This window comes from Dendropsophus ebraccatus, chromosome 12, assembly GCF_027789765.1.
Source record: "Dendropsophus ebraccatus isolate aDenEbr1 chromosome 12, aDenEbr1.pat, whole genome shotgun sequence".
Taxonomy (NCBI): Eukaryota; Metazoa; Chordata; class Amphibia; order Anura; family Hylidae; genus Dendropsophus; species Dendropsophus ebraccatus.
Window position 1 is genome coordinate 42,230,930 of NC_091465.1, and position 26,198 is coordinate 42,257,127.

The 26,198-nt window shown below is 45.2% G+C and overlaps 2 protein-coding genes across 4 annotated transcripts in view; both read right to left on the reverse strand.

Moving 5' to 3' along the window:
• Positions 1–1,108: 1,108 nt before the first annotated feature.
• LOC138769283 (apolipoprotein A-I-like) lies at positions 1,109–5,899 on the reverse strand. Of its 2 annotated transcripts, none has more exons than XM_069947652.1 (4): positions 5,864–5,899; positions 3,797–3,862; positions 3,351–3,504; positions 1,109–1,956 (listed from the first exon to the last, which is right to left on the reverse strand). In XM_069947652.1, exons 2-4 carry the CDS (start codon positions 3,837–3,839, stop codon positions 1,371–1,373), a joined length of 783 nt encoding a protein of 260 aa, XP_069803753.1. In that variant the 5' UTR covers positions 3,840–3,862; positions 5,864–5,899; the 3' UTR covers positions 1,109–1,370. The 2 variants fall into 2 exon arrangements, with proteins under 2 accessions (XP_069803753.1, XP_069803752.1); XM_069947651.1 differs by lacking the exon at positions 5,864–5,899 and adding an exon at positions 4,396–4,491.
• Positions 5,900–21,496: 15,597 nt separating this feature from the next.
• Positions 21,497–26,198, reverse strand: part of SIK3 (SIK family kinase 3) — a 97,901-nt gene continuing 93,199 nt past the window's right edge. Inside the window, exons 23-24 of one of the 2 annotated variants that reach the window (XM_069946950.1) lie at positions 25,385–25,536; positions 21,497–24,444 (exon numbers count right to left, since the gene is read on the reverse strand). In XM_069946950.1, coding sequence (XP_069803051.1) covers positions 25,391–25,536 — 146 coding nt within the window. In that variant the 3' untranslated portion in view covers positions 21,497–24,444; positions 25,385–25,390. The remainder of the gene's footprint in view (positions 24,445–25,384; positions 25,537–26,198) is intronic. The other variant, XM_069946949.1, reaches the window with a different exon arrangement.

The window sequence follows — 26,198 nt, forward strand, 5'->3', positions numbered from 1 at the left end:
AGATTATTCCACAAAACGAGCGAGGCTTGTACAAATAATGGATCCTTGTGGATTATTGTATCTGAGTTACAAAATAATTCCTGAAAAGATGGAGCCAGAACTTTTTTTTGTTTTTACATTAAAACATTGGCAGGTCCAGGTGCAGCCCACAATAATGTAAATTGCCAACACTAATGCCCATGTGAGTGCACTCAGCAATAGGCAGAAATTCATTATTCTACGAAATAATCAGACTTGTGGCCCTTTGTCAGCTCTAGTTGGGGGTGACCCTGACAAAGAGCTGCGGCCACCCTGGCTACCATGTGTTACCTACCTTAAATGGCACCTTATGAATGGGCAGGATACGTTCATGAACTAGCAGAGGATGCCATCCAGCCTGCTCAGACTACTTCATCATAGACACTCCAGACCTTGTTGAAGACTCCTTGCCTCTTCTTTTGACTTATACATCTTTTATCTAAGCTTTGGGCCTGTGGTTCCCCCGTTCTTTCCCCTTCTCCCATCACTCGTCTGCTCCTTTATCGGAACATTATTGTAATGTAGTGTGTAGTGTATACTGTAGGGTTCTTACTTCAGCAGTATCATATGTTATGGCTTTGTGCTACAAGGTAGGGGTGAGATATTCATTGCACAGTGTTCCAGTCTGTTGCAGTATACCATATCTCTGTGTTTCTGACCGATTATAAATAAAGCAAAACTCATGAAAATGCTAAGACATAATTGTTTTGTATTTAAGGCTAGGCTCACATATCTCCAGCAATCTGGAGCCACCCCAGATAGAGACATCAGATATAACAATGTGGATTTGGTGCACCCAGCATCTCATCCAGTAACATAAGCTGAAATGGGGGTTATGGTGCTGGACCTATAGACTGTCCAGCATAATTGTTGAATGCAACACTTTTTAATCCAGTGCAACCACACCAGTTAGCCACAATGCTGTATCACAAGACAGATGTGAACCTCCCCTAATGAGCAGAAGGAAAGGGCTAACCACATAGGGTTCCCCATATAACATATGGTTATAAACTTTAATAACTTTTCAGTTAATTTTTAACATGACAAAAAACCCAAAAAATTAAAAACACAAATAGAATTATGCTCTACCCATGCATTTTATTCTCAGACCGATGTGAAGGATAACAGGACATGGTCAAGGGGAGAAGGTTATCAGGATGCATCATTGAAACAATGCATTACAGTTCACATTCTTCAGGCACAATAATAGCTAGACTAACATTGGTGTACGTAGCTAGGCTAACATCAGCACCTTGGTAATATATCCTCCTTGAACACTTTGGAAATTGTGGATCTGTCCAAGAATAATACCAGGATCACCATGTCATCACCAATCATTACATGGGAACATTCTAAGCACCTTGGTTAAGTCTGGCCCTCACAGCTTCCCAAAGCTTGGTGAGTTTGGCTTTGGCTTCTTCAGCATGGGGCAACAGACGTTCTCGGAGATTCTCAGTCAGGGGTCCAACTCTTTCCTTCAGGGTTTCAATGTGCTGGTTGATCTGAGCTTTGTATTCTTCTGCCCTAGGACCAGCATTAGCCTTAACTTCTTCCAGTTTCTCGATAATCTTCTGCCTCAACTCATCGGTGTATGGAGCCAAGTTGGCACGAAGAGAGTCAACCTCAGAACGCAGCTTCTCTCTGAAATCTTCAGCCACTGGTTGCAGCTTCTTGTAGAAGGCTTCGAGGTTGCTTCTGGTTTGTTTCTTCAGCTCTTCTCCCAAAGGTACGGCCCTCTCTCTGAAAGCTTTTACATCTTCAGCCCACTTTTTCTGGAAATTCTCTAGGATGGGACGGATCTTTTCTCTGATGAGAGGGATGTCTTTCTCCAGTTCTGCAGAAACCTGTTCTCTGACTTTGTCCACATATGGATTCAGTTGTTTCTTGAGGGCCATTGCATTAGTGCTGAGGGTGTCAAACTTCTCTGTGATTTTCAAACTAAAAAGACCAAAGATATAAAGATTTAAAATGAGTTCTACAAGAATAGAGAAAAGAATAAACAAAGACAGGGACCCCAAGACAATAGAGTTACGCGTAATCCCTCGGATGTGTTTTATGAAGGTGAGCGAACCCGAGCATGTAATATTTGATTAATAGTGGCTGCTGAAGCTGGATGCAGCCCTAGGGAGTCCTGGAAAACATGGATACAGCTATAGGCAGCCTTAGGGTGCATCCAGCTGCTATAGATGTACCTTAAGAGTGCTGTCATATTGACTGTCTCTTTCGCATTACAAGTTATAAAGTTTAGTGTGCACTGAGAGTCAAACACCCTGACACACTGATGGTTAAAGTGAATGTACCATCAAGGACCTTGCTTTAAGTTTATTATATGAATAGACCAGCGTTGGGTCAGGGATGCCGGTGCCGCGGTCCTTTTATTTGACCTGCAGCCAGGTTCCCGAGCATGGTGCTGGTCTATTCCCAGGCACTGGCCTAAAGCACTGAATGCGGGCCGACCACCCCCAGTATGATAAAACCCCTCCCCTCTGTGATGTGACTCCATTGATTGTAATAGAGCTGCATCACAGAGGGGAGGGGTTTCATCACACTGGGGATGGATGGGCCCACCTCCAGTGCTCCAGGCCGGGCCGATGGTCTATTCATTGCAGTGCTCCAGGCCACCGCCGCTGGTCTATTCATATAAAAGACTTAAAGCAAATATACCATGAGGTACATTCCTTTAAGGTGGATTTTCTTTATTCAAAGTTGGCAGGCAATTTATATAATCCTGTTCTTCTACTAAGCCTTGTGTCAGTACTTCATTGGCTGAGCTATGAGAACAGCTTCTTGCGTAGCCCTAGGCTTTACTTATGTAAGCTTTAAGAAATGTAAACATCTCTATGTGTTTAGAAGGTCAGCGCCATATTGTAATGGCTTCACTAAATGTACAAAATATAACATCCTTAACACAACTTCAGCTACCCCCACTATTCAAATGCTACACGCTCGGGTTAGGGTGAAAAAGGAACCTCTCACCCTGTGTGTTCACCATCATGCGTAGAGTTTCAGGTCCTCATCTTATTTCCACCTTGGATGATTTACTCACATGTCACACATTCCCAAACTTTAACTTAGTTGCCCCAACAATAAAGGACCTTGAATCGGGAAACTTTTTTTAACAGTGTAAAAGTTTTTCCTGATTTTACGGATTCTTCTATTGGTGGGTAACAGATATATGTAGTGATGTCAATGTGATATTCATAAAATGTTCATCCCCCAATATGTATTATATCCATATCCCCAGAGACACAAGTGCCACTAACCCATCTAAAACATTAGAGCCTTAAAGTAGTGTCATCCCATTTAGGAGAACTATCCAGTCAGCCACTTACTCAAGCTGTTTTCCAAGGTCCGAAGACTCCACCTGGGACACAGCTTCTCTGCCCAGATCCCGCACTTTATTCATGTAGTTTTCAAGCAATTCACGGGCATAATTTGTAGGGCCCTGGGGTTCATCATGTTGCCATGGATATCTCGCCTGTGTTCCTGATGGAAAGAGAAAGAGTATTCATGGGATATGTATAGAAAATACATAACATGACTAGAAATTGTAGGGCTTACACAGAAGAAAAACAGGACTTCATTCCTACAGAAACAGCGCTACACCTGGCCAGTGGTTGCATTGACTATTGGAGCTCAGCTCCATTGAACTGAATGGGTTTTCGCTGTAATAGTTTTTTTTTTTTTACAAAAAAACTTTGTTTTTAAAATTTTTAATAAAAAAAAAATCAACAAGATCACTGAATAAATATAGGGAGGGAAGAATGACCTCACTTACCTGTGAGGAACAGGAGTGCGAGGGTTACCACAAAACCTCTCATAGCTGCAAAGTCTTCTCACCAACCTATAACAAAGACAGTTGTACTCATCAGTCTTGACTTTCTCATCATATCTTAGATGTGAGTAACAGTAACACTTGTACGGAGGCTTTGTACTGATTTTCCTGAATTTACACAGCCACAATAGTTGGCATCACTTACAGCTTCTAGACGACAGGCAGTGTACCTCACAGGTTGCGCAAGTACTAAGCATATGTGAAGGTCACAGGGAAAAAAGAATTGTATGTAAAATATTCAAAAAGGAACTAAATATAAAAAATCCCAAAGTTTTTCCTTTAATTAATCAAAGTTGCCGTTATACCGGATATCAAAATGGAGTTTTAATGTGAGATTTGGACGAAGAAATGTAAAAAAAAAGTTTCAGAAAGTGGAAATCCCCATGGGTCTTGCCTGAATAATACAAACTTTGCCAGTTAAAGGGGTATTCCACACAAAATCTTTTTTTTCAATCTGTAATAGTCCACAAAAACTTCACATATTGGTCAAAGTAAGTAATAATGTGTTCTTTGCCCTTTTGTCACTTTTCCTGCAGACTCACCCCCTCTGGATGCAAATAAATGAGCTAAATGGAGTCCTTTCTCCTGGTCCCACTGTCTGTGTAGAGGATCAGGTATTTCCTTCTCTTCAATGAGTTGAAGTGAGGGATGACACCTGAGAACCGCTGCTACAGATCAGTCTCCATCTCCCTCACTGTGTCTCCGCCCTGTTTCTCTGACTGCCCCGCCCCCTGCTGCTGCAGATCAGTCTCCCCCTGTGTGCCGCCCGACCTCTCTATAATGAGGAGGGTAAAGGGATCGCAGCACACATGCGCAGGACAGTTTTCTTCCTCTGCTGCTGCACTTACATACTGCAGGAAGGGTTAAATCTTACAGTCTTCTCAGGGTTCCTGCTCATTTTCCTTCTTGCCGGCAGTGGGGTGAGGGAGGTCAGAGCAGCAGCAGTGCCCTGATAACCTCTGACCTCTTCTCTCACTACAAGTGGGAAAATGTGCGGGGACAGGACCTGGCAATCATCAGAGCGGCAGCCGAATAGGAATCTGTGCGGTTTAACCCTTAGGTTTATATGATAAAGTGACACAAGCACATGCAATAGAATTTTAGAGAAAGAAATATACAAATATTCATCCTCTCAAACCCCTCTGCTGCCTTGGTCCAAGCTACTTGCCAGATCCTGGTCCCCATCCCAACAAACAGGAAACACCCACTCAGCCAATCATTGGCTGAGGACGGTCACAACTGTGGCCAGTGATTGGCTGAACATTTCTAGCATGTCAAGGTGATCAGGTTGGTGAGTTTTCCTTTTTTTTTTCCCCCCAAGGCCATCTGAGCCCCTTTGAAAATGCAGCTATTGGTGGATAAACCCATCAACGCAGATCTATAGTGTGGTCACACTGGTTCAGTAAGGGATAACCAATTAGAAGAAGAGAGGAGAAGTTTCAGAAGTGTAATCCCTTTCTCCATAACAGGTCTAATATCAATAAAAAAAAAAAAAAAAAATCTGGGTATGCGTTTGCGATACCCCTAGACAATATATTTAAAGGAGTTATCCAGTGCTACAAAATCATGGCCACTTCCCCCCCCCCCCCCCTCTCGTCTCCAGGTAAGGTGCGGTTTGTAATTAAGCTCCATTTACTTCAATGGAACTGAGTCTGAAACCCCACCCAATCTGGAGACAAGAGAGGGGGAAAAGTGGCCATGTTTTTGTAGCACTGGATAACCCCTTTAAGTGTATCCTGTCCTGTCTACCCTAAATCAGTCTGGCTAAGTAGTCCACCGAGCGCCCTTACATTCAAATGCTGAGGCATTTTTCCTTGAAAATACATACACAATACAAAGATACAAAGTCAAACTTAGAATATCACAATGCTATTGCCAGAATACAACACAGGTTTCCTAAGTGGAAGAAATGTAGTGATGCACAAATGATGAGTGACAAACTCAGCTCTGCTCCATCTCTATAGAAGTCATAGCTCAGTGGTGTCCAAAGAGGGTTGTGTTAGCTCTTACCTTCTCTTTGCTGGTCAGCTGCTCATGGGATCTATACTGGGCTTTGCTGGGGTTTTATACTCCCACATACACGCACAGCCTGTGGTTTATCAGCAGAGATAAGCTGTATCTGCAGTTTAACATATGGAACTTGGGGAGTAAAGGTCAAGATGATGTGCTAGGAAAACATAAGTATTTGCTGTTTCATTCCCTTCCTAAGCTATAATAAAGTGTATGGAATAGATATATGTCCAGATTAGACGATATAGGCAGGTGTTCTGCTAATCAATGCCGAGTCACAAAATACTCAATGATCCAACACTCTACAGGGATTGGTCTAGAACAAATGATTATATGTATACAAATATCACACATTCACAAACTGAAATGTAAACCACTATTTTGTTGTTGTTGTGTGTACGATATCTACAACCTTAGGGCCCTATTAAACCAAACAATTATCAGCCGCACTTGACCGATAATCGTTTGGTGTAATAGCGCCTGTTTGAAAAATCCTGATCATGATAGCGAACGTGGAGAACAGCAAATTGGTACTTCAAAAAGAATGGTAATGGTCCAGCACATACGAAGAAATGGTCTTTTAATTCCAAATATAACAAGCTGCAGGTATACGCCACAGTGCAGAGACCCCACAGGACTACTTATGTGGTGTTGTCTTTGTTCATCCACGGTCTGGAGGCACAGCCGGTCACTTGCCAGATGGTTAGGTTTGACGCCAGTTCTATGGTGGTTGGCCGAGATATAGCCCTGCCCAGTGATGGTATTTCGTGTCGCCAGTGCCGGTTGGGCACACAGGTATGGTGGCACACCTGCTTTTTTTTTTTTAATGCGCCGGCTATACCTTGTTCCCCTGTGGTCAGTGACCTGCCGGGTTGTTGTGGGGTCCCTTGGGTACTTACCACAGTGGTCCGGAGTGGAGTAGTGACTAGAGATAAGCGAACCTCGAGCATGCTCGAGTCCATCCAAACCCAAGCTTTCGGCATTTGATTAGCGGTGGCTGCTGAAGTTGGATTAAGCCCTAAGGCTATGTGGGAAAACATGGATATAGTCATTGGCTGTATCCATGTTTTCCAGACAACCTTAGAGCTTTATCCAAGTTCAGCAGCCCCAGCTAATCAAATACCAAACGTTCAGGTTCGGATGGACTCGAACCCGAACCCGGTTCGCTCATCTCTAGAGATGACCCATGGAAGGTGTGTGTGTGCGCTGGGTTGGTGCTTGAAAAGGAATCACCGAGTCTCTTTAGCATAAATAGAATCTTGTTTACTCTGAAGATACTTGAGGTAGGCAGCAGGTAATACAACTTTGCCTTGACACGATACTTTACACTTGATAAGTTACTTAATACTTTAGAGTTCAGATCTGCACTGAGAGTAGAAGGAGTGGTACAGGCCTGCTGACTGAGTTGCGTGATGAGAAGTAGAAGAGAGGATCACAAGAGTAGAGAGTAGAACGTCGGGAGTCCCAACCCAATGCCGGAACTTTGGAGGTAGAAATAGAAGAATACTTGAGTAGAGAGAATACTTGTCTATGTGTTTTGACTGTTTAGTCTTTGCACCACCTATTGCCCACCAGTGTCGAGTGACCCGTCCTAAAGGGTGACACAAGCCCCAGACCTTGTTACCTGGGATGAGCGGAATGCTGAGGTTTCCTGCTTACACCCACACTGTGAGATAGAGTTTATAGGCTTCTAGCAACTTTACTCTATCCGGAACAGTTCCTTTACTTCTTTGTGGATACTATCCTGCACTGTGTTCCTCTGGTCCACGGCATGGGTTGAGATGATCCCAGACTTGTCCACTCTAGTGGAAGCTTAACATTGCATAGTGTTGAGTGGAGTTACTTGAGAAGAAACTGTAGGAGCCTGCATGTGCTCTGGTCTACGTCTAGACTGCACAACTTCGACTGGGGGCTTGGCAGGAGCCAGGGACCAACTGGATTGCTGTGGAGAGCTTTTTAGCTTGCGTCCTTCCTCTACAGAATCCGAAGGCAAAAAGACCCTACACTTCCTCTACCCATGGAACTTCCTTCCTACAGAGCATAAGGTGTGCTGTGAGTGGGTGAAGAGTGCATATGTAAGTAATAAAGAGAGAGGTGATAGGTGAGAAGAAGAAAGAACTCTCATTGGTGTGTAGATTCATGTGGTACACAAACTATAACCCTTTGGGTACTACAGCCGTGCAATCTTTGAATACACATATATAGAACAGCGGCATCTTGTGGCAAAACTCTGGTATTACTACATTACCGCTTAATCTTAAAAGTGCAGGTTTTTACAAAGGGTGTAACCGATAGCAACACCCGTGGTAGGATACCACACTTAGTGTCCATGTTATTTAGGAGAATCTCTCTGGATCAGCTGCACAGAACAATTCTCTCACTAATTTATGCTACCCTGAGATAGGACAGCATAAACCTCCTGAGTGTTTCTTTAAGGTCTTGTGACTTGGCACTCTTCATAGGAAGCAGCAATAAACTTACATCACTATCAAACTAATACTGCATCTAAAAGGTTCTATACGTAACAGAGATTTTTCTGGTAAGAATATCATGTAAGTGTCAGACCGCTTACTTTATTGAAACCCCCAATACCATTCCAGCCTACAGCCACTTTCTTCAAGAGACAGCGCTACTCTTGTATCCAGTTTAGGTGTGGTTTGCAGTTAAGCTCCATTCACTACAATGGAACTAAGTTGCAAAATCTGCACCCAAACTGGAGACAAGGGTGGTGGTGTCTCTGGAAGAAAGAGGCTTTTTTTTTTTTCTAACACTGGATAACCCCTTTAATGTTTGCTAATATTCCCCCGATTCCACCCACATACTAATAGGTTCATTGCCTACTGTGCAACTGTGTCTGGTGTTGCTGAAATAGACAGGGATGAGTGATGATCATGTTGATGTACAACGCTCTGTACAATATGCGGACATTACATATAAGGGAATAATTTCCACAGATTTGCAAAGGGTAAAAAAAAAATAAAATAAAAAAATTACTTGTCGAGAGAGATTTAACACACATTATACCAAGCTATATCCGTGTGATATTGTAGAACCCATTGACATACAGACATATAGCCTATCACATTGTGGGCTTCTTCCATGTATATTGCAATCACATCATTGGAGAGTCCAGCCTCTTCTCTGCTTGTGACCAGTCAACATCTTAAAGGAATTATCCAGCGCTACAAAAACATGGCCACTTTTCCCCTACTGTTGTCTCCAGTTCAGGTGTGGTTTGCAATTAAGCTCCATTTTCTTCAATGGAACAGAGTTTCAAAACCCCACCCAATCTGGAGACAAGAGTAGGGGGAAAGTGGCCATGTTTTTGTAGCACTGGATAACCCCTTTAACCTTTAGATCTCATGCTGCTTTCTCCCTAAATCTGCTATCAATCCCATGATGGCTCATCACAGCATCACATGGGCAGCTAGACCGGGTCCAGAGGTGGGACTTCATGGAAGGATTACGAATGCGGGGCTCCACCCCGGCAGCCGGGGTAACAGATCCTCTTTAAACATTGGGGGAGATTTATTAAACATGGTGTAAAGTGAAACTGGCTCAGTTGCCCCTAGCAACCAATCAGATTCCACCTTTCATTCCTCACAGCATTTTTTAAAAATGAAAGGTGGAATCTGAGTGGTTGCTAGGGGCAACTGAGCCAGTTTTACTTTAAACTAGGTCTGATAAATCTCCCCCATAGTGTGTGTGTTTATATAGCTGAATAGTCATTTCTAGGAATGAGTGAATTTACTGTACTAGCAAAGCAATTTGCCAGGCTCTACTGTCGGCTTGTCAACTGGCGCCTTTGAGATCTGTGTTGCTCCATGTGCCTAGAAAAGTTTGATCCAAGTCCTGGAAAACATCTACCAGGACTGGATCCATCTTTTCCAGGCAGCCTGAGAGGAGCAGCGCAGAGTTAAATGGAAGCAGACTGACAAATTAATGGCTGAGCCTGGCAAAGTGCTTCGCTAGTACTGTAAATTCGCTCATCCCCAGTCATCTTCATTATAGCTGTGTAATCACCATCAGCAACTGCAATAAAAATCTATTTCTCGTGCGTCTTATTGGGGGACACAGACACCATGGGTATAGGCTGCTGCCACTAGGAGGCTGACACTAAGAAAAAAACAAACTAAGTCGGCCCCTCCCAGCAGGCTATACCCGCCCACTGGCACTGAGCTAATCCAGTTTAGCTTAGTGTCAGTAGGAGGCAGACGCAGGTCTGGTTATTCCAGACCAGTTTCTGCTAGTTTTTCTTTAGATTGAAATTTTTTTCTTCCTAACAGGTCGGGGCATGGTGGGTCAGGTCGGGGCACGGTGGGTCACTAAAGACTCACCCTGATCCCCCCCCCTTATGCAACCAGGGCACAGAACCTAACTGGAAAGGGGCTGTTTACCCTAGGTTGCCAGCGCCCAGGACACAGACTAGCTCTGCTGTCTGTTGCTCCTTCATGCGGACTTGCTCCGACAGCCCCTGCCCGCCCAGCCTCCAAAAGTTGAGCGCGGCAGCATGGCACAGTGCCGGCAGAAGATCCAAAAGCATCGGGGGTAAGTATATGCCTCCCCTGCTCTCTCTCCCTCTCATGGGCTATTCAGGTCCCTCGGTCCCCTCCTGCGGCCTGTTCTATCTTTTAGCCCGCCGCCCCCTTCCCCATGCACCTCCAGCTTCCCGGGTCCCCTCTTTCATCCCCTGCTGTGTTCCAGTCCTCTGTTCCGTCACCGCATGCGGGGGGTCGGGAACTGGGATGCCGGTTTTAGGTGCCGGGTGCAGGGCCTCCTTTTCTGTACGGACCGCGACTTCCGGTGTGCGGCCCGTGACTTCCAGTTCGCGGTCTCTTCTCTGTGCGCGCGCGCCGCTCCTCTTCCCTCGGATCCTCCTGAGTTTTTGTATTTCCCGCGCGCGGCATCCGTGCGGCCCGGTCGGTGCAGCATCCTGCAGACTGCGCAGCTCCACAGTCTACAAGAGACCTCAGTCCGTGGGACTACAACCCCCAGCCTGCTTTCCTGGCTAGAATTCTTCTGCGGACCCATTCTTGCCCTCAGCAGCCGTCCTGTGCCCTGACCGGACCTCTGCCATCTTTCTGACTTGTTCCTGGTAAGCTCCCCTATTGCCTGTTTCTTGTTACCTGTTCTGAGTCTTCTCACTGTGTGTATTCTGTTATTCTGCAGGCTTGGTTACTTCTCAGCCTCCAACAGCTGCCTGCCTGAAGGAGCACACTAGCTGGCTGTTTTTTTTTTCTTTCTTACTATATATTTGTATATACATATATATATTTAGGTTTCAATTGCTCTCTTATTTTTTTCATTATGTCTGACTCAAGATGTGATTCCACACGCCGCCAGCATCCTCCTCCTTCCTCACGCCGCCAGCATCCTCCTCCTTCCTCTGTTACAAGACGTACAGAAATAGTAGGTAACACTAAATCTGCTTCTGGCCACTCTCAGCCTCTCTGCGCTGCTTGTTCCATGCAGTCCAGTTCGTCTCTTTCCCCTGCTCAGGACCCCCCACCGGAGTCTGAGGAGTCTGCTCCGGCTTGGGCGCGCTCCCTCTGCCAGTCAGTGTCGCAGATGGCTCAGTTGTCTCAGTCTGTGGCGGCCGCTCATGATCGCCTGTCCGCTTCTTCTTCTGCGCCTGCCCAGTCCCGCCCGGCGGCCTCTAGCGTCCGCCCCGGCAGGAGCCGCTCCCGCAAGCGTCTTCGCCGTGCCTCTTCTCACTCTTCCTCTGGCTCCCCTGGAACCAGCCTGGCCCCTACGCATCCCTCTCCTAACAGGCGGTCCCATTCGCCTGGAGATCCGTCGGATTCTGAGTTGGCTTCCAACTCTGATACTGAGGATATTTCCCCCATGGCTTCCACTGTGGACAGCCTTGTGGCCGCAGTCCGCGATACTTTCCAGTTGAAGGATTTACCGCACCCATCGCCCTCTGATGAGGTCTTTTTTCATAAAAGCGGCCGCCGTGTACGCAGCACTTTCCCCAGTCACAAGGAATTTGATGACCTGTTTTCCAAATTTTGAAAGACCCCAGACAAGCGTTTCTCAAAACCTAAACACTTGTCGGTTCTTTATCCTTTCCCTGAAGACCTTGTGTCTTGCTGGTCAGGTCCACCCTCAGTGGATCCCCCGATCTCTCGCTTGACCAAGGTCACGACTCTTCCGCTGGACAATGCGTCGTCCCTTAAGGATTCCACTGACAGACGCTTGACACTGACAGAGTCCTTAGCTAGGTCAGCTTTCGAGGCCTTCGGCTCCTCTCTCCTACCACACTTGCTTCCACTTGGGTGTCTAAGTCCATTTCAGTGTGGGCTAAGCAACTGAGGGACGGTCTTATTTCTGGCGTATCGGCCGAGGACTTAGCCGACCTCGCCCAACAGATTCAGGACGCGGCTCAGTACCTCTGCTCGGCTTCTCTGGACGCTGCAGCCTGCTCGGCTTTTGCGTCGGCCAATATTGTAGCCATTCGCCGGTCTCTGTGGCTTCGTGAGTGGCGGGCTGACAGCGCTTCCAAGCGTTCTCTCTCCAGTCTTCCTTTTGCTGGCTCTCGTGATCTCACAAGGTTACAAGATCGAGTTCGTTTCCGTTCCCCGCAATCGTTTTTTCCTTTCTCGTCCCCCCAGGTCCCCTGCCCTGGCGGCCGGTTTTTCCCAGGCCATCCTTTCGCTCCTCTCAAAAGGAGTGATTGTTCCCGTCCCTCCTCTTCAACGGTTCCGCGGGTTCTATTCAAACCTATTCGTGGTCCCGAAGAAGGACGGTTCGGTACGTCCGATTTTAGACCTCAAACATCTGAATCGTCATGTCCGACTATCTCATTTCCGGATGGAGTCCCTGCGCTCTGTGATCGCATCTCTGGAGCCGGGCGAGTTTCTCTCTTCAGTGGATATTCAGGAAGCGTATCTTCACGTGCCGATTTTTCCTCCTCATCAACGTTTCCTGCGCTTTGCGGTAGGGGAAGAGCATTATCAGTTCATGGCTCTCCTGTTCGGCCTGGCTTCGGCCCCGCGGGTCTTCACGAAGACCATTTCGGCAGTCATGGCTCTTCTTCGGGCTCGAGGTATCTCAGTAAGCCCCTTACTTGGACGACATACTCGTCAAAACCCCGTCCGAGGACCAGAACTTAGAGAGCCTCCATATCACCCTGGATACGCTCTCACGCTTCGGTTGGCTGCTCAACCACCCCAAGTCCTCCCTGATCCCTGCTCAGTCCATTGTTTTTCTGGGAATGCGTTTGGATTCAATGCAGGCCCCCGTATTCCTTCCAGAGGAAAAGTTGTAGTCCCTTCAGGTCGGCATCAGAGCTCTTTGCAGCCACCGCCCAGTGTCCATACGTTCCTGTATGAGGGTTCTGGGGAAGATGGTGGCGTCTATGGAGGCAATCCCTTTTGCCCAGTTTCATTCCCGTCCTCTGCAGCTCTTCCTGCTGTCACGGTGGGACAGGTCACTCCCCTCCCTAGATCGGAGGGTGAAACTACCGGCTCGCCTCCATCGAGACCTTCAGTGGTGGCTGCGGTCTCCGAGCCTCTCTCTGGGTCGCTCCTTTCTTCCCATTCGTTGGCAGATCGTGACCACCGATGCCAGCCTGCAGGGCTGAGGAGGGGTTTGGAACGAGCTGACGGTTCAGAGAACCTGGTCGTCCAAGGAAGCTTGCCTCCCCATCAACATCCTCGAGCTGCAGGCGATTCGTCTCTACCTTCTGCACTGGCAGGCACAGCTCCGCGGTCTACCCGTTCGGGTGCAGACAGACAACGCCACTGCAGTGGCTTATGTGAATCATCAGGGCGGGACCCGCAGCAAGGCCGCCACGCTTGCTTGCCTTGTCCGCTGTTCACATCCGTGCTTGCCTTGTCCACTGTTCACATCCCGGGAGTGGACAATTGGATGGCCGACTAGAGTCGTGCACGTGTGGATCCAGGGGAATGGACCCTGCATCCCGAGGTGTTCTCCCAGATCTGTCGCAGGTGGGGGACACCGGATGTGGATCTGATGGCGTCTCGCTTCAAGCACAGACTGCCGAAGTTCGTCTGCCGGACGCGGGACCCTCTGGCTCTGGCCTCAGACGCCTTGGTGATTCCCTGGCATCGGTTCAGCCTCCCTTACATCTTTCCTCCTCTCCCGCGGATGGTGAGGAAAATAAAGTCGGAAGGAGTTCTGGTAATCCTCATGGCCCCGGACTGGCCGCGGCGCGCCTGGTACACGGATCTCGTGAACCTCGCCGCCGACGTCCCCTGGCGTCTACCAGACCTTCTCAATCAAGGACCACCTTGCTACCAGCGTTTAGCCACGCTACGTTTGTCGGCGTGGCTATTGAAACCTGGATTCTGAAATCACGCGGTTTCTCTGATGCGGTCATCAGGACCATGATTAGGGCCCGGAAGCCTGTGTCGGCGAAGATTTATTATCGTTGTTGGAGGGCCTACCTCAGTCATTGTGAGGCCTGTTCTGCGCCACCACTTCCTTTCTCTCTGGCGCGACTCCTTGCCTTCCTCCAGGCAGGCCTGGACTCTGGCTTATCCCTGAGCTCTCTTAAGGGCCAGGTCTCCGCCCTTTCAGTTTTTTTCCAGAGGCCCTTGGCGTCAGTTCCCCAAGTCAGGACCTTTCTCCAGGGGGTGGCGCACGTTGCACCTCCTTATCGGCACCCAGTTCCCCCGTGGGATCTGAACCTTGTCTTGGATGCTCTGCAGTCTCCTCCGTTTGAGCCCCTCCGAGATGTGCCTTTGGCCATCTTGTCCTTTAAGGTGGTTTTCCTGGTGGCGGTCACGTCTGTCCGGCGGATTTCGGAGTTGGCAGCTCTTTCTTGCCGTCCTCCCCTGCTGGTGTTGCACCAGGACAAGGCGGTTCTTAGGCCCGTGGCTTCCTTCCAGCCCAAGGTGGTTTCTCCTTTCCACCTCAACGAAGATATTGTTCTTCCCTCTTTCTGCCCGGCCCCCTCTCATCCAAGGGAGCGCGCGCTCCACAAGCTGGATGTGGTTCACGCCCTGCGCATCTATCTCTCCAGGACAAAGTCTCTTCGGAACTCGGACTCACTCTTCGTCATCCCTGAAGGTCCTCGGAAGGGGTCAGCGGCGTCTAAGGCGACCCTTGCCCGCTGGGTCCGCTCCGCCATCGCTCAGGCTTACCGGAGTAAGGGTAAGTCGCCCCCATTCCGGATTGCAGCTCACTCGACTCGTTCGGTTGGGGCTTCCTGGGCCATCCGTCATGGGGCCTCGGCTCTTCAAATCTGCAAGGCCGCCACGTGGTCCTCGCTGCACACCTTTTCGAGGTTTTACCGTGTGGACACTTTTGCATCGGCCGATGCGAGTCTGGGCCGCAAGGTCTTGCAGGCGGCAGTGGCTTCTTCCTCTTCTTAGCTCCACTCTGTCTCTTCCCACCCAAGGGACTGCTTTTGGACGTCCCATGGTGTCTGTGTCCCCCAATAAGACGCACGAGAAAGGAGTTTTCATTGGGGGACAGCACCCACCCTCTGTTGTCTGTTTTAAGGTTACCTGTTAGCCTGTGTTTTCAGATTTTGAGTGTGGACTGTTTTTTTCTGTTTGTTTCGGCTCCTCCTACTGCTTTTTCAATACTGGATTAGCTCAGTGCCAGTGGGCGGGTATAGCCTGCTGGGAGGGGCCGACTTAGTTTTTTTTCTTAGTGTCAGCCTCCTAGTGGCAGCAGCCTATACCCATGGTGTCTGTGTCCCCCCATAAAGACTACGAGAAAGAGTTTACGGTGAGTAAAACTCCTCCTATCCCCCCATGAAGAACTTTTGAAGAGTCCATACAGTTATCATACAGGTGGTTCTATTAGCTGAAATGTCAATCTCATTGCAAGCATAGAAAAATCATGTCATTTACTCTGGGAGTGGCAGACAAATCTATGTATGAATGCAGACGCTGCTAAACACTGCACAGCCAAGAAGCTGGGGACTTCTGTGCAGAGGAGACAGTAAAGGTGACACAGCTCTAGATCCCCTTTATTTAGTGGGGTTGGACTCCCACTGACCCTAAAGTGATGAAACAGGATTACCCCTTTAAATTGATGCTTTTTTTCCCCAAGATTAGAAAAAAACTAAAGCCAGTGCTTCCTCGCTCATCCTCAGGTCCTCTAGCAGGGCATGATCTGTAGATCTCAAGAACACCTATGGTGAAATCACATGTGAGATACTAAGGCAACCCCTAGCATGTGACCTATTGGGAAACCGGAGGACCTGAAATGAGAAACACTTCGCTGGACAACAAAAAAATGAGATGTTGAATGATCTGCATATCACAAGTTTATTTCCAGGAATTCACTTCCAAAAATCATTGTTTGACGTCTCCAAATAAAAAAAAAAATAATATCACTGAAACAGCCATTTTACATACATCTTTTGTATTTTTTTTTTGTCTAGTCCAACATAAATAAAATGAAAAATATCAACCATAAAAACTAAATCATTACTTTGGACATACTTAATAGAGAGCTGTTTTGTAACATTCAGCGGATTCCTGCGTGTATTGGATGCAAAGAAAATATTGACCAAAAATATCCAGTATTATACAGGTATTTCTTAGAAATAGAAACAAAAGGGGGGGAAAAAAAGAGACTGAGTAGCTGTAATGCGCTCTCTTGATGGAAGCGGACCACTCGTCTATCGCTTGCAGGCCTATACTATAAGTACAGGATAATCTCAATGGTCACCTGCTTTCTCTGTATGTGATCTCACATATGTGCATCTCTCCTTATGCTGTATATATGGCATTCCAGGGAAGGAGATGTGTCATACTGTAGATGATAGAGGGCTGTACAATGCCACACATTCTCCAGCATGTTGTTATCGGTCATATTTTTAGCACTTGTTTAGTATATATATATATATATATATATATATATATATATATATATATATATATATATAATTAGTAGAAGAGTTAGCTTGCTTGTTGGCTGATCACCAGCTCTTGTCCACAAGCCAATTATCGAGGAAATAATGTTTCTATGAACATTCATGATAATCAGTTGTCCGGTGTAATAGGCCAACAAAGCAATGTGCCTTAGGGCCCTATTCCACCGGACGATTATCGTTAGCATAATTGTTAACGATTAACGATCTCAAACGACCGCTATTGCGAAAGACCTGAAAACGTTCACTCATTTCCATGGAACGATAATCGTTACTTATGATCGTAATTGCGATCGTTTCTTCTTCCGTATTTATTCGCTATTGCGTTCGTATCTATTGCGAACGACCGAACGATGTCTTATTCAATGCGAACGATTTGCGAAAGAGCAACGATAAAAATAGGTCCAGGTCTTATAAAGCGAGCAACGATTTCTCGTTCGGTCGTTAATCGTTAACTGCATTTCAACCGAACGATTATCGTTTAGATTCGAACGATTTAACGATAATCTGAACGATAATCGTCCGGTGGAATAGGGCCCTTATTCTGGAACAATACTATAGGTGTCAGGTACCTGCACCAACTACAAAGGTGGAAGAGACATGAGTGGGATGTCAGGGGTTTAAAAAGGATTCCCAACAACTGTCCTGATGTAGTTTAAAAACAAGAAGAGAAGTATTGGATGATGGACCAGAGCCAAGATTAAGATACTGATACACACAATACAGGGTGGGGAAAGGAGGGCTCAAACTTTCTATATTATCAGGAGGGGGGAATGGATGTAGTTCCTGCTTTGTCAGTACTGTGGCCACAGTAATACATGAGCATGTCACCGATTGGCAGTAGCAATGACATTCTATCCTATGTAAAATATTTGGCCCCCTAAAGGGTTCTATCTCACAAACAGATGGCATATCACTAGAGAGCATTACTTTGTGATTGGAGAGGATTTATATATCATACAATACTAATTTCAATGATTCACGTGTCGCATGTGCCAGACTCAGTGTAAGACAAAGACCCTAATACTATACACGCATCAAAAACCGAAGCTAGCTTTTAATGATCCCCCCCACCCAATGGCATTATAATTTATCAATATAGCCTTCTTCTTGTGCGGCAAATGATGGACATACAGCTATAGCAGTGGCGTAGCTACCATGGAGGCAGACCACTCAAATGCCAAAGGGGCCTGTACAGCAGCAGGGCCCGCCCCAGTGAAGAGTGTAATGCCTTTATGGTACTAAGTACTAGCTATGGCACATCCCAGCATACTCACCTTGCCTGGCATAGTCCCCCAGCATACGAGTGACATTGGTCGTGTGCTGGGGAGCTGGTAGAATAAATCAACAGCAGGGGACGAGTGCTCAAGAGTCAGACCTGTCAGCTTAGCCAATCACTGGATGCAGCAGTATCTCATCTTGAACAGCCATGGGCTGAGCCACAAGGTTCTGCACCCCAGAACTCATCTTAGAAGCAATGTTCTAAGGTTACTCTGAACAGAACGCAGAACACTGTAAGGGATGTGACACTGCTTTAGTATGATATTGACACCAAGGACACTATCGTGCTCAGCAAATGCATGTATTTGTAACCAAGTTATAAGCACCGAAAGTATGTAACAATGTGCTGGAGAACGGCAAACCTCAGCCCTGTAGCATACAGAAAGTCAAGTCAGAAATACATACAGCAAGCAGGCATTTTGTTATTTTTTTCTAATCTTTCAGTTGCCTTCCTTCTGTTCAAGTTTAGGAATTTAAAAAAAAAGCTGTCTCTATGAGTGTATTTAGGTATATCCATCCTGTGTTGGCATCCATATATAAGTGAACGTATCAGACCACAGCCAACTCACAACAGAATCCCCCTCTATAGAAATAAATAAGGGTAATAAGGAGCAGCACCGCTTGATGACCGTTTTTCAGGACGCAACCAAAGTTTTTTTTTTTTTTGCCCCTATGAAGTGCACAGTATAAACAGCAGTAAAGTTAAGGAAGATCTGGAAGATATGCCTTGTACACTTACCATATACTACATAGTAATGAAAGGTGGACCTTCACTTTACGTTTATGTACAAGGGGAATTAACTATGGATCAAGAATATAAAACTATCATGTTCCAGAATAAATGTCTTTACTTCCCTGCAGTGCCAGAATATTTAGTGGCTATATAAAAATAATCACAGTAAGGTTATATGTACATTTTTGCATCTGTATAATGGGCCCAAGTCTCAGCCAAACTTCTTTTCTGATGACACAGACAGCTGTCAGGACCGTCAGCGCTGCAGTCAGACGGGTCCATAATATGAACACAAAAATGTTCATACACCAGGCTAGTGTGAAGTTGGCCTTAGAGAGATCTGCCTGTTACAGCAGTCATGTTTAAAGGGCTGATACAGGCTTAGGCTATGTTCACATAGCTTATGACACCCGCCGTTCTGTGACCCGGCCGTGTCAGTTAAGATCTCCCGGCCAGATGATCTCCATTTGTTAAATTGTGATGCGGGCGCACCCATGGGTCAGTGTGTGAACTGACATGTTAGTTTTTTGTGCGGTCGGTTGGCATCCCGACCAGAGTATACGTTCCAACCGGGTTTCCATTCATTCACGTATAATGTATCTTCTGCATAAATCACAGCCGTTGTTGCAAATTGAAACATCGGCTGTGATTTATGCCAAAGATTTGTTGTGTGAACATGGCCTTAGGAAAGCAGTTTCCAGAAACAGCACCAATCTAGTACTCAGTTGGAGTGTGGCTTTGTAGCTCCATTCTACTGAAGTCAATGGAGCTGAATTGTAATACCACTAACAACCTGGGGAGAGGAGTGGTGCTTTATTTTCAAAAAAGTGTGTGTGTGGGGGGGGGGGGGGAACATAATAGAGAAAGTATGCTTACCAGACCTGGTGCTCACAATGTGCCGCATGTCAGGCTCCCGAACCCTGCCAGATGTCATTTTCTCCCAGCTTCGGGGTAGGTCATGAAACATCACAAAAGGGTGGGATTTAGCCCGCTCAGTCAATCAGTGACTGCAGTGGTGTCCCGCCCCAAACACTGACTGGCTGAACTGGCGATCCATCAGCCTGGTCTTGACGTAGCAGGAGGGAAGAGTCCAAGCGTGGGATGAGGCACCGGGACAGGTAAATATACGTTCTTTATTATGTTCCCCCCATCCCCTGTCCAAAATGATTACCCCCAACCCACCCAGGTACTAGATTAAAATTTCTGGAGTGGACTTCTGTTTCAGGGGCAATTTTCAAGTCCAATTCTAGCATATGATTGAATGGCACTCACAGTGATCCGATAACCTGAAAGACTGTACCCCTACAGGAGTTGTCATTGGACTTTATACTTTTATCGTCACTGTCTGCAAGGTTACAACCTGTGTCAGGACAACTCTGCAATACATGGAGCCTCTTGCAGAACAATGCCCTGGAAAGTTCTCCGCTTCCGCATGGTTATCATTGCACGCTCCTGTTTAAGTGACTCCTATAACTAACCATTTGGGCATTAGATAATACCTTCTGGCTCCATGTCACAGCTTGACTTTGAGCAAAGACCAATTTTCTGTAAAACAATGTCATTTCTCTGTGGGTTTGTCAATACCTGCTGCTTCCTAGAACAAACATTCCAATCCAGATACACCCCCGCTTTCTAAGTAACTGTACAGCGGCCAAATACTGTCACATATACTGGTGATCACATAACATTGTGTCCAGATAACCTAACCAGGGCAAAGAACAGATGCCATTTATATGTTCAGAGAACCGGTCAAATAGGCAAATGTGCAAATTATTTATTTACCCATAGAGTGATTTTTTTTAAAGGGAGACCCTGCAATCTTTGAAGAAAAGCTAATATAGCAGACAATAGATTTGACAGGAGCTGGAAAAACAAAGGAGAGAAAAGAAACAGAAAAATAGAGGAAGAGAAAGGATGCATATAAAAGCATGCAACTCAAAGATACAGAACATCCACCATTACTCCATGAAGATAGCCAGGAATTACTCAGAGGCGCGGCGGCTGGAAGGCACTCAGGATATGTAAACCGGGCTACTCCTGAATGCTACAACACACAGAAACTAAGTCCATCCCATCTTTCACTGCATGGCCCAGCAACGCTTCTGAGGCAGCAATACGGAATTATATCGTGCACATGCCAGGGTGGAATTGATGGGTGTCTTAACTCCCATATAATAAGACTGAGGGAAGGGGGCAGGCAAAAAGAACATTTAAGGTAAAAGTAGGCACGGCAGCATTGAAATCAAATGAGAAAAGTGACTGCTTTAGTTTGCTTCTACAAGTTAAAATTCTGCGCAATAGGAACACACATTATGCAGGCCTCGGGAAAGGGCCAAAGCTTTGCTAGCAAAACCAAATACCACTAACTTTGTCCTGTGTACAGCAAGTCACCCATACTGCCATAACATTTAGGATCGTATCAAAAAGGTCTGTCAAAAGTGTACAGGAAGTTTACAAATTTCGTTAAAACAAGCAAAACAGCAGTGTGTCACACACTTATGGAATGGTCTCCAGGTATTTATAGGTCTATAATACATCTGCACAGGATTCAGCGTCTTCCAATGTCTGCGGAGCATTACCTTCTGTAGAAAGTCTTCAGCTAATGCAAATTTAATCTGCCCGCCCCAAAACTAAAGATAGCACAAAGAGGATAGGACTATATATATATATATATATATATATATATATATATATATATATATACTTTTTATATATTTATGTCTCTCTCTATATAGATCTATATCTGTGTTATAATAAAGGGGCTGTAAGAAAAAAAAATAGCACAAAAAGGTGAATTAAAAAAATAAAAAATCATCAAAATGTAGAACATACCAGAAAATGAACACTTAATGGGGACCCGCATGCAAACCTGCAAGTTCTGCCCTCTTAAAACACAAACTTTGTTACGTTTAGTTTTTTTTTGTTTTTTATTACCAATAATAACAATTATATAACAACATTTAGGGAGACAAAAATGAACTATGAAAATAAAAACAAGGGGGGAAGAGGGAGGGGGGGGGGGGAAGAAACATTTGTTACGTCAAACGAGAGATATGCAGTGAGAGCCTGCTCGGTTTAGCAGGTGCATTTTTTTTCTTCTTTCTCAAATATATATATATATTTTTATATATTTTTTAATATATATTTGTGTTTGTAAGAGAAAAGAGAGGCTCTTTGGGCCAAAATTGAAATGAACTGGCGAGGAGTGCAGGGACAACACACACACATACCTGTATATAAAGACATGTTGTTCCCACCCCAACCTCCCATGACACAAGCTGCTCTGTAGAAATTGCTTCCTATGAAACAGATTAGCATGTATCGGCAAGCACAGAGTATGTTATATCCAACATACATTTTTAAACATTAGGTCAGCTGCCTGTATGATCACATCTGATATATGACGACATATTGCAAAAGTTACATGTGCTCCCCCCCCTAAGTAAGGAGGTGAAAAGCTTACGAAGCAAGGAATGAGTATTGTGAGCGGGGCAATACTGCAGTATTACAAGAAAAGGAAGCGACTAGTTGGTCATGAATAAAGCTACTTAATGTCGAGCTTGACAAATGTGTGTGGGTACTAAATACAGGGCAAAGTGACCTGAGATTACAACCTAGACCCAGCAAATTCAGCACTGGTTAACTGAAAACCAACAATGATGTGGATGAGAAACCTTTGTGCGCGTGATGAATAAGCAGAGATATAGACTATGTAAGGTTATAGTGCAGGACAAGGTCTTGTTTGCATCCATAAAATGTAAGCTTGTTTTATGGCCGGACATCTGGCGGAGCTGCCACTTTTAGAGGGGCTCAGCGCACACAGGACCATATTAGTTTAAAATACAAATATATGCTCAGTCGTCCTGGACTTATCCCTTAGAAAAGTCCTGTAACAGGCCAAAAAAAAAAAAGCCAAAGCTAAAACATAAAAAGGCTATATGTGACACAACTAGAAACAGCTGCTGATCTATAGGGAACAAATGTCTTTATATACACACACTCACACAGACATCTCCTCATGATATATACATCCATCCAGACACTTATATACACATACATATGTACACAGTCCCCACACATACTCCATGTGAAACACTTTATGATCTCACTTCAACCATCTCACTGCTAGATGGAGAGGACACAATCCCAGCACACAGTGAGGGGTTAAATCTAATCATGATTAATGACGGACAAAACACACACAAAAAAATAAAAGAAATAATCATATGTAAAATAAGTAGCATATTGCACCAGGCCTAATCTCCCAAGGGCCTCAAGGGCGCTACATGGGATCTGTGTCTATGAAAAGTGGATGGGCAGGAGGAGTTGGCACCCAGGGTGTAGGTTTATCCTACACCAACATACAACCACAGACATGGCCTATGGCTGCTAATCAGGAAGGTAAAACATAAATAAAATTAGAGTTGTTTTTTTTTATCATCTTATTACACTAGACTCAGAATACAATCACTACAATGATGAGGAAACACTTGGTATGGCACATCTTATAACCAATACACTCTCCAAAGGCAGCAGCTTCATCGTGTGCAAAACATGGTGCCAATATCACTGTACTCGAGTCCCCTATGGATCTTAGGAGCACAGAGAATATCTGTATTGTCTACATCCCACTTGTAAATGACATACTCTCTCCCCAGGCACTTAAGTAGCACTATTTGTAAGTCTTCTATGTTGTAACAGTGCCACCTGTACGGGTCAGTACAGAACTACTCAATATGTGATCCCTCTGCTATTAGGTAGATTTATAGTGCTTACTCTGGGCAACCTACGCTTCCTGAAAACTGGCCAAGAACTTAAAAAAAAAAAAAACCTCTAAAAAGAGTAAGCAAGGGAATAAAGATCTAAAAACTACCTATTAAAATGGCACATATTTCCCCTCCCAATAATCATTTAGCAAGTGGGATGAAAGATTTTCTTTGGCTTGGAATAATTTAAAGGAAAAAACAAAACTACATGCCCTCAACTAGACGGAGTAAAATAAAATAGTGCAATTTATAAAAAAACTGGAGCTTGTCAGAGGTCATAATACAAATTCATGACCAGTGTCCAGACTACACTTACCCCGTAAGCCAAGACAGAGAACAAATGTATCCAGCTAGAGTGTATTGAGGAACATAGGCTCTCAGTCAGGTGCCAAACTCTCCTACAGCACTCCACCCTAGGTACTAGCTGCTCCTGCCAGGCCACCCTTGGACATCAGTCTTGAATGCACTGGTCACCCGCAGGTGCCGGCGACTCCTGTGTCCATGCTAGGGTAAGAGCCCCTACTACCATGGGGCTGCAGTCTCTCTTGACACAGTAAGTGCCATACTTCTATGTTGGATTCATTGCTGGTGTTTCTGTATTTCAGTCACCAAATATTTCCCACCCACGCCAAAGATACCCTTTTCCCACAGTGTCTTTCAACAAGAATCTTCCATTTCTTGCCAGTGTCTGTAAGGGTGGTAAATCACAAACCTATCTTTAAGGAAATAATCCCATCCCTTCTGTTGTGATGACCCAAACTCCTCAATGGAGAAAGGGTTGAGAAAAAAATATAGACGTAATATGAGGGGCACTTCAAGAATTAGTCTGTGATGTGATGGGGCATGGCGAGTCAGTTCGGGGAAGGAATACAGACGAAATTTGGCGCTAAAGCTGCAGATACTGTTGGTGTCAAAAGATGGGACCCTCTTGTTTCTTGATGGAAACCTAGGGACACAATAAAAAAAATAATATGTAAGTACACAAGGAAATTTTTTGCCATCAACATTAAAGCAAAGTAATGTCTGGCAATAGAGTACAGTACAGAAGTACCTGTTCCCAGAACTCTGCATCGTGCCATTACAAACATAGAAGATTGTTGGAAGAAAAAGACCACCTGGTCCATCTAGTCTGCCCTTTATTATCATCTTAGGATAAAAATATTTTTTTTTATCCCAGGGATGTTAACATTGTTATTGTAGATTTACCTACAACATATGCTGGAAGATTATTCCAAACATCTACTACTCTTTTAGTAAAGTAATATTTTTTTCCTGTTGTTTCTGATCTTTCCCCAACTTATCTCAGATTCTGGATTTTTCATCTCGTCTTGTGTTCTCGTGTTTTTTTTGTATGTTTTCTAATTAAAGGGGTAGTTCACCAAATTATTATAATTTTTTTTTTTAATCAACTGGGGCCAGAGATTTGTAATTTATGTCTATTAAAAATCTTCCAGTACTTAGCAGCTTCTGTATGTCCTGCATGAAGTGGTGTATTCTTTCCAGTCTGGACAACAGGAAAGGTTTTCTATGGGGATTTTGCTAATGCTCTGGACAGTTCCACAATTTCCTGCAGGACATACAGCAGCTCATAAGTACTAGAAGTTTTGAGATTCTTTAATAGAAGTAAATAACAAATCTCTGACACCATGCCCCCCCCCTTCCTCCAGACTATACAGATTACTATTCGCAGGAAGTCCCAGTCATCTGAGCACTCAAGCACTCACAAAGAAGGTTCTGGAATAACCACTTGGAATATACTAGTGGTCAACAGCAACTCACTTCAGGATTTACAGACTAGAAATGACAGATCCCTACAATGTTTATCAGCTAAATCAAGAGCCATGAGGCATATAGCAGAGATGAAAACCCATACTGTGATTTCATACCTCCATTCACACTCCTGCCTGCTCCATGCTGAAATTCAGATCAGTGTGTTTGTACCCCAACAGCATGGTAGAAGGGTAGCAGGAGGTGGAAAGATGTTGCCCACTGTCGCTGATCACAGACAGCTCTGTCTCTTCAGGAGATCTCTCACAATCTGGTTAATAGAAAGCAAATATAGACAACTATGGTTTATATACAGAAAGCACATAATAAAAATCAAATACATAGATACAGGACAAAAAAAAAAAATTAAGAAAGTTGGTTGTTTTTGTGTTATGTCAGAGGGAGGTTGGGCATTAGGTGGCCGAGGGAAAAGTCATCCACTCACCTCCCCGGTTCCAGCGGCGGGTCCCGCATCGCGGCGCTCCGGTGCCCGGCGGCTTCCGGGTGCCTGACGCGGGCCTGAGATGTGACGTTGCAGGTACGCTCAGCCACTCAGTGAAGGAGGCAGGAAAGTGGGCGCAAAACTGCCCCCACGCTGGAGTACCCCTTTAAAGCCCAAGGGGGGGATTTATCTAATGGTGTAAAACATACACTGGTGTATATGGCCCACAGCAACCAATCACAGCTCAGTTCTGGTAAAATGAAAGCTGAGCTGTGATTGGTCACTGTTTACGCGTGTGTATATTTTACGACCCATTTCTGGGCCCAAGAGTATATTTTATCATGTGAATTTAAGCACGGTTTTTATACCAGCTTTAAAATTGTTTTGTGATCGGACACCATTGTTATAGCAGCTGGGTGGCACTGTAAAGGATGGGGATGGGCTGCAGAAGTACAGAGAAAAATATGTCTTTGAGCTGTATTAGATGGCAC

What these genes read in the sequence shown, in the direction of transcription:
- LOC138769283 (XM_069947652.1), bottom strand. Translation starts at nt 3,839, where the DNA reads ATGAGAGGTTTTGTGGTAACCCTCGCACTCCTGTTCCTCACAG. An exon ending in CGCACTCCTGTTCCTCACAG is followed by an intron (nt 3,505 to 3,796) that starts GTAAGTGAGGTC and finishes TCTTTCCATCAG; the next exon opens with GAACACAGGCGAGATATCCA. An exon ending in GACCTTGGAAAACAGCTTGA is followed by an intron (nt 1,957 to 3,350) that starts GTAAGTGGCTGA and finishes TGGTCTTTTTAG; the next exon opens with TTTGAAAATCACAGAGAAGT.